The sequence below is a fragment of the Colias philodice genome, chromosome 1, assembly GCF_061535455.1.
Source record: "Colias philodice isolate Cphi_HAF_F1 chromosome 1, ilColPhil1 Martin Lab GWU primary, whole genome shotgun sequence".
Lineage (NCBI taxonomy): Eukaryota > Metazoa > Arthropoda > Insecta > Lepidoptera > Pieridae > Colias > Colias philodice.
The window spans coordinates 11,648,345-11,656,766 of NC_143086.1; the positions used below are offsets into that span (position 1 = coordinate 11,648,345).

The 8,422-nt window shown below is 33.4% G+C and overlaps 1 protein-coding gene across 2 annotated transcripts; it reads left to right on the forward strand.

Annotated features, from left to right (window-relative positions):
- LOC149491372 (uncharacterized) lies at positions 1–4,578 on the forward strand. 2 transcript variants are annotated; one of them, XR_016316104.1, is made up of 3 exons: positions 1–1,092; positions 1,243–1,413; positions 3,182–4,578. XR_016316104.1 is itself a non-coding variant. In XM_089699501.1 (2 exons), the coding sequence occupies exon 1, from the start codon at positions 68–70 to the stop codon at positions 1,076–1,078; it is 1,011 nt and encodes a 336-aa protein (XP_089555627.1). In that variant the 5' UTR covers positions 1–67; the 3' UTR covers positions 1,079–1,092; positions 3,182–4,578. The 2 variants fall into 2 exon arrangements, 1 of the variants encoding a protein (XP_089555627.1); XM_089699501.1 differs by lacking the exon at positions 1,243–1,413.
- Positions 4,579–8,422: the final 3,844 nt, after the last annotated feature.

Below are 8,422 nucleotides of genomic sequence, written 5' to 3' on the forward strand. Positions count from 1 at the left end.
AGTAACACGTCGAGGGGTTCGTGTTCGGTTTTTGATAATGTTGTGGATGTGAACGTAATTTGCCAAAATGCACGCGTTGTTCGGTGAACAAAGCCCATATGCGTACCGCGGAGGCGCGACCGGCGGCTACTCCGCGGGTGTGACGCCTTACGCATATGAACAATATCGTTACGGTTATGGTGCTCCTTACCTGCACCCGCATCAGCAACACGTCGGGACACCTAAAGACATGGTCAAACCCCCATACTCATACATAGCTCTGATCGCTATGGCTATTCAAAATGCCCCTGATCGGCGGATCACTCTGAATGGAATATACCAATTTATAATGGAACGATTTCCATACTACAGAGAAAATAAGCAAGGTTGGCAAAATTCAATCCGACACAATCTGAGTCTCAATGAATGTTTCGTCAAAGTGGCGAGAGATGATAAAAAGCCTGGTAAAGGTAGTTATTGGACTTTGGATCCTGATTCTTACAACATGTTCGATAACGGATCATACTTGCGGCGGCGGCGTCGTTTTAAGAAAAAGGACGCTCTAAAGGAGAAAGAGGAAGCGCTAAAGCGACAGCAACAGCTTCAGCAAGCACAGGAAGCCCTTGCGGCACAGGAGGCGCTCAGTGCGGCAGATGCTCTCGGTCAGCAAAGGGATATTAAACCCGATGTTAAACCGCGAATTTTTGAATGTAGACCTAAACGTGAACCTGGCGCAGATTGTGCACGATTTGAGAAGCCTAACGACGCGCTCGATGAGTTCAGCGAACCTCGGTTGCCTCCTTCCGCTGTGTACTGTTCACCGCAACCCTACTCACTAGCTGCAGAAGAATTTCGAGCAGCTACTTCAGGGTGGTACGCAGCCCCCGAGCCGCCTACTGAACAGCTTCCGCCAGCTTTCAGAGATCTCTTCGAACCACCGAGCTGTCAACTAGCGGGTTTCCGCAGCGGTTCGCCGGTGCCTGACGCTTATCGCGCCTCTCCACCTCCGCACCACCACTACCGTACACCCGCTCCATCGTACTACCACCACCAGGCCTGCGTCGCAGCTGCTCCCGCACCCGCTCACAAGTCCTACTGAGATTTCGCCCTCAGGTGAGAACCTTATTACTTTATTAGCTATTTGCGAATTTTTAATGTCCAGTGCAGGCGTCGCGAATCTAGCAGTGCGAGTTGTGTTTGTAGTCGACCCCTGCGGCTGAGGGGTGGATGTTGGAGCACTTCGTGACGTGGTTGTGGTTGCAGGAGGCCGGCATCATACGGCGCCGAACGGATTTAGCCGCACGCGTCAGTTCCAACGGATAAATATAGCGCGGTGGCCGGAGATGCCGTAGAGGCAAGCGGCGGCGCGTCGATAACCACTGTTTACAGATCGGCGGCCGACCCTGCCGCCTCCCGCTCCGTTCACATCTATAGGTATGTTCAGTTTTAACACGTGTTTGAAATCCGTAACAATGAATGCTGATGATACTGTGTGAGTATGGGAAGCCTGTGTGTGAGGTTGAACTTCTTGTGTGATCTTACGCTCGTAATTTACAAGAGCCGCCGCGGACGGTTGTTTTGATTAGCGCTGGACATACATTATCCAAAGAACGTGAAGTATAATTCGTTTGGGATTACTTTAAGTATCACTGCTCTGATTTATTTTACACTAAATATGCCATAGTACTATAAAACTAACACCTATAGCCAAATTAATTTGACTGTCAAATGTAGTGAATTCCTTATTTTTTATTGATTTATCTTGCAATTTGCGTCAAAGATCAATTAATGAGAATTTAATGCCAGTAAAAGATTTTCAATCTTTATCACTTTTAACTTTGCAAACTTAGGTCGTTTTTATAAAGTATTTAGCCTGTATTGCAAAGACAATTGAAGTTTTTGTAATGGCGCACGAATGAATTTGACCATCTGGTGTCCAAGTGCGCTTGTGTTTAAACAAAATGTTTACAAAAGAATCTGACTAAGACAAAATTTTAACAAAAATCACGAAACCGACTGCTGTGCATCGCATATAATGCGATAATTTAATATAAAATTTACAAGCAAATACATTTTAAAGTGTGCACATAAATAAATTTGGCCAGAACAGTTTATTACAGTGTAGACTAGGGACTATTACTTCAATGCATCAAACACTTCAGGGAGCATTAAATAACTCGTAAAACTTTACGCGAGAGAAGATTTATAAAACACACAAAAATATTCTTATACACTTGTTTGATACTCGAATTATAAAAGTGGGATATCAAGCTTTTGTTTATTGGCATAAAACAATCTCTTGCTTTAGTGGTTTTTGTTCCGTGCTATAATAAAATTTGTGGCTCGTAAAATCGAGGGTACTTACATACTCTATCTTAGACATTGTTACAATTGAAACAAGCTGTTACGTCGTAATTTATCTACAGACACTAGAGTTCAGGTATTATTTTATCACTTTCAGTGGGTATTATTAAATTTATATTGGTACTTATTTCCCAAATACCATTCAGAGTATGTTTTTTTTTAATTTAATTTAAAGATATAAATATTTTTCTGTAATAATAATATGAAATCATTAAGCGATTTATTGTTTTTAAATTAAAAGGTAGGTAATTGCAGAATCTTGTTCTGCAGTTGTAATATGATATTTTGAATGTCTCTATGGAGCTTCACATTTGAATTTTACTAGTCAATACCGAAAGTTTAAGTATGTTTAGAGTATGGAGAGCTTACCTTCAAGTATTCAGCCCACGGTTAAAAACAAGATTCGATTACATCAACAACATAAATGAGTTTAATACTTATAAATTATAAGAATTTTTAATTATTAGTAATATTATAATAAGTACTACTATTTATGAATATTTATGGAAGGATAATGAATAAAAATATGCGTAGGTATTTTTATAAATTTTAGAATTTAAAGTTGATAAAAGAGCTTTTCCACGTTACGAGATAGAGACAATTTTTACAGGAGACTAATCAACTATTGCTGGCTTTCCGTCTTGCATCCATCAATAGATTATTAAAATTATTGTTTTCTAAATTAACAAAGAAACAATTCAATTAAAAAAAATACATGCAAAGTTTTACGAACACTGAAATAATTAGTCAGTCATAGTCATAATCATTTTATACTAATAATTTTACCTAGCTCTAAGATTTAATTTAAAAGAGACGTATCATATTTTATTTGTTTTAGGTAATAACGGTGGACACAGCGGGAGGTTTACAACGAAGAGAAGATTTCACAATGCCTATTGAAAAATATGCAATCGAGTGAAAATGAACGATATATTGTTTAGATTCGATCGACTAAGCTTCGTGTAAGGAATCCTTTTACGAAGCTTATAATTAGTGCCAGAAGACATATTAATTTGTATATCTGTTGATGAGGTGAATTTTAGATAAATTTGAATTATAAACGAAATAAATTGTTTTAAATTTATGCGAGGTAGTTGTGCGTTTTTGAATTATATCTTGTATGACTCTACATGTAGCGATTGTGACGTTCGAAATTTAGATAATTGTAAATGTATATATAAAAAACTATTATATTCTTTAATTTAAGGTAGCAGTTGTAGTTATTAAATAGTTTAATTATTTTTTCTAGTCTTTTCGGTTGGATGTATGTAATATAGTATGAATCTTTTCGGGTACTTCTTTTAGTGTACAGTTCCTTTTAATATAATTACTTGAAACTTAAACTATATATACAGTTATCGAATGTTGTTCAGTATTATATAACGAAACATATTTATATAGTTTCAGTGCATGATAGTATTTATATTCGTAAACCAGAAGTATTATATGAGCATTTAAACCATTACCGTGTATTAATAAATTATAGATATTAAATGTTTCAGTGAAGACTATTTGTTGGGTAAGAAAGCATTTAGTTTACATTCTTGCTAAAGGCTCATTCTTTAGATGTGTCCAAAATTAATAAGTTCAAATTGCAGTATTTTCCATCTCTTCCATCGAATTTATAGTATGAACTACTTTCATTTATCTTGTAGGTAAATGTTTACACCAATATTTTATTTTTAACAATATCCTCTCATAATGCCATAAATACGTATATTCCTAACAAATATTTCAGTGTTTTACTTAGGAATTGTGTATTTCTGATTTATTTTTTAAAATTATTGAACTTAACTGCCATTATTTAATTATTATAAGCTGCGTGGTTGTTTGGCACGCGATACTGACTTTATAATATGTTTTTTTCTGTGATGATATGATAAAAGTTTCAAAAATATGTAGGTACTTACATCATAAATTAAGCGAATATTTAACACTTTAAACACAATATATACTACACAATTTTTCCCTAATAGCAGTTAGAATTTTTAATAAAGTATACCTACATTTAATATTATTTTGCGGTGTATATAACATCAATCCTGGTTTGTAATAGATAAACATCTGTATTTTAAAATAATCTTATACTTATAAGTTAGGATCAATCATTATTCAACAGTATTCATTAAGGCCGTATTTATAACGAATTTGTATTACTTGTATCTAAAGTAAAATTAACTAATGACTTTGTGATATATTATGTTAAACGTGTGTACATAAATGTATTTGCATAATAAATGGTTATTTGTATTTAGAATATCAATATGTGTTTTCTTTAAGATCACAATATCTGCACCATGCCGTCGGTAAATAAAGTTGATGGAGTATTCTCTACATTTTATAGTATACTAGCTGTTCTGCCTTACTCTAATCACTAAGGGGTATGAAAAATAGATGTTGGCCGATTCTCTGACCTACCCCGCGATATGTACAGAAAATTTCATGAGAGTCGGTGCAGCCGTTTTGGCGGCGTATGGTAACTAACATTGTGACACGGGAATTTTATATATTACGACACATAATTTTACACACACAATTTAATACAGTCATATACTTGATTTAATTTTTATATATATCGTAAGTATATATTCCTTGTAAATTTTACAACTTAAAAAAAGTATGGCAAATAATATCAAAAAATAACAACGATATCTTTGCTTCGATTTTTAAAATTCCCTTTAAAAAACACTAATTAACTCATTTTGAAGCTGTCTTGTACGCGTTAAAGAAATAATGTAATGGTAATATCACGTCTTAGTATCACGTAATACGATGTATGTAGGTATAACATTTTAATAAAATCTCTACATTATAGTCTTTTTTCAAGTTCAACTATTTTAAATGAAGTGATAAGAAAAAATGCTTATTACGTGAATTTTGCAAGAATCCAATTAGTCGTAGGTAATGGATGAAAGAGAGGTAAAAATAAGCTACTTGACTCTTGTTTGTAAGCGCTATATTATAGCGCCCTTAGGTATGAGTTAATTTTCATTAATAAATAATTGTTAGAAATAATTCTTTCATGTTTTAGCTTAAAAATATCACTAGTATTGATACTCGTCCTCATTTGAAAAATGTCTGAGAAATACGTATCTATGTGCTGTAATCTATTTTTATTTTGTTAATTTTTATAGTTTTATGATACAATAAGATACCTATATATTAATGTGTTAAAACTAAGACATAATAACGATAACCTCAGGTATATTTTATTTTATACAGTAAAATATTTGTCGAACAACTAAAAGAAAAGTCTTGTAGTTGTCGAAGTTCGAGCACGTTCGTACCCGGGCCGGTATACGAGAGTCAAACGTACGATGTTCTCTGAAAACATCCAATCTTTTCCGTAATTTTATGAATTTTTATATCACTTAATGAACCTAGTATAAAGCACAAAAAATATTAAAGATATCATTAAAGACCACAGACCAAGTAGTATGTACCTACTCGTAAGTGCGGGCAATGGGATATAACATAATATGTAATACCTATATAGACAAACCGTTGATTAAGAAATTATTTTTCCAATAATTCATGAAAATATCTACTATCAACAAAGTAGGCACTCACGTAGAATCGAATATCACATGGAGTTTATTAAAACACCTAGGTACAATAGATGTGTGTGTAATTAAATAATGTTTCGTAGGTAATAAAGCTCACCATCACCGATGATTTAATCGTGATGATATCATACTCAACCTAAGATATAGGTATATTTAGATATGATTGAGATCAATTGTAAGTTTCTATCATTGCACGCACAAAAAATGTGTTTGAGGTGGTTTGAGAAATTCAGGAAAAATTTTCCATTTACTAAAGCAGATACATAATGAAAAATAAAAAATAAAACTAACTTTTAAATTCATTTTGGGGAAGGGAATAGACAATATAGAAGTCTTGTATAATTTTATAAAAAAAATAATTCTTTAAATTATGAAGTTATGTCCTTCTAATTCTAAATAGGTTTTAACCATGTTTGTAGACTATGAAATATGAATCAATTTAATAAGTATTTTTACATAAATACGTTTAACAAACATTGATAAGCCACTTCTAATGACGACGCTCACGTTTAAAAAAAAAAGAAACAAAAAACTTAAATGCGCATATTTAATCACCACAATTCGATCCGTTGAGTAGTGGCTCTTCAGCCTTGATTTAGACCTTGCATTCCGATGCTAACTAAAAAATTCAAGTGGCGATTCAAGGAGCCATAGTCCATAGTAACAATAAAGATACACCAGCTTGATAGACCCCTGTGTTGATTGGATATTTTATGAAATACGTAGCTCATGCGCACATGTTCGGGCTCAAGATAAATTGGATTTATGCATTAGTCAACTGAAGAGGTTCTTTCTGTCAGTTAGTGGCATATTCTTCAGTAAATGGTCGCCACCCACGATACAATTGTCGTCGTCATCCCTGGATTCATTTCAATTATATCATATTCAATATTATAGAGGTGTAAAAAATGACTGAATGGTGAAGTTATTTTTTTGAAATTTTGTATAAAAGATTTGGTGGAAATTTAAAATGAAAACTCTTCTATTTTTGTGACTATATTAATTGTAAAAATATATAAATTTATAACTTAGAATTTATTTTATCTTATAAAAAAATTAATCAATTATCTTTATGGAAATATGATATGAAATATTATGCATATTATGAAGAAGGTACATATGTATATATACGTAAGTAGGTATACTTACGTGACTAAGGGCCGATTTTTCAATGCTTGGATAAAACTTATTCGTCGAATAATGTATAAAACTACCATTTTAAAAACGTATTCTAATTGCCCGTATTTGATAGTTTACGTGACATTTTAATATTATTGTGTAATACTTTATTGGACGGATAAGTTTTATCCAAGCATTGAAAAATTAAATTTAAATGTAACGTAATTTATATTAATACTCTTTTTATTCTTATTGATAAACAAAGTGTAATAGTAGTGTTTCAAATATTAATTTCAGGTTGAGATCTCTAAACCGACCTATTATAAAAAGAAAGATATTTTTCATGAGGTAAACTCAAATAAACGAGAGCAGTGTCTACAAAGAAGAGCCGGTAAGAAAATTGGTAAGTAGTTACCTTTTAAATTCATATAATTTTTCATGAATATGAATTGTACTGGCATACCAGATGTTTCGGTTTATTACATGAATAGTCTATCACCACTAAACCGATTATTTTTAATCATAATTTTCAATGCAGACGTTCTTAGAAATTTAAATTGTAATTTTATTCATTTTCTATGGCATCGTGCAAGTTTTATCAAAATTGATTGAGTTTTATCAAAATTGATTTTGGGCAACATCTTGGGAATATAGTACTAGTATAGTACTTTAGTACTGAAACTTAAATGATAACGTCTTATACATATAATACTAATATTATAAATGCAAAAGTAACTCTGTCTGTCTGTCTGTTACTCAATCACGCCTGAACTACTGAACCAATTTTCATGAAATTTGGTATGGAGATATTTTGATACCCGAGAAAGGACATAGGCTACTTTTTATCCCGGGAAAATGACGCAATCCCGGAAATCCCACGGGAACGGCAACTATGCGGGTTTTTCATTGACTGCGCGGGTGAAGCCGCGGGCGGTCTTCTATATAAAAATAAGTCGGGTTTTCCTTCCTGACGCTATAACTCCAGAACGCACGAACCGATTTCCACGGTTTTGCATTCGTAGGAAAGATCTCGGGCTCCGTGAGGTTTATAGCAAAGAAAAGGAGGCTGGACAAACGGAGTTCGCCGGGCTTGCTAGTATACTTATAGGTATTAGGTAAAAATGCTGTAAGCTTGGTAGAGTAATGAAAAAAGTAACATGCATTACGAAATCGACTTGAATAAACATATATGTAGTTCTTATCCGTTTAAGCTTTTGCATATTGTTGTTTCCTGAAAAACAGTTATTAACGCTTATATAGATTAACGCAGATATAGTTGTGCCAAAGCTTTTAGTTTGAAACGTATCAAGGAGCTAGTCAAAGTTAAGAGGGTAAAGTTTTAAAAAATAGGTTATTGTAGGTAACCGTGTTAGTGTGTCTTGTCTGGCAGATGC

Bases quoted from the DNA above. Each gene is read 5' to 3' on its own strand.
- LOC149491372 (XM_089699501.1), top strand. From the start codon at position 68: ATGCACGCGTTGTTCGGTGAACAAAGCCCATATGCGTACCGCGGAGGC.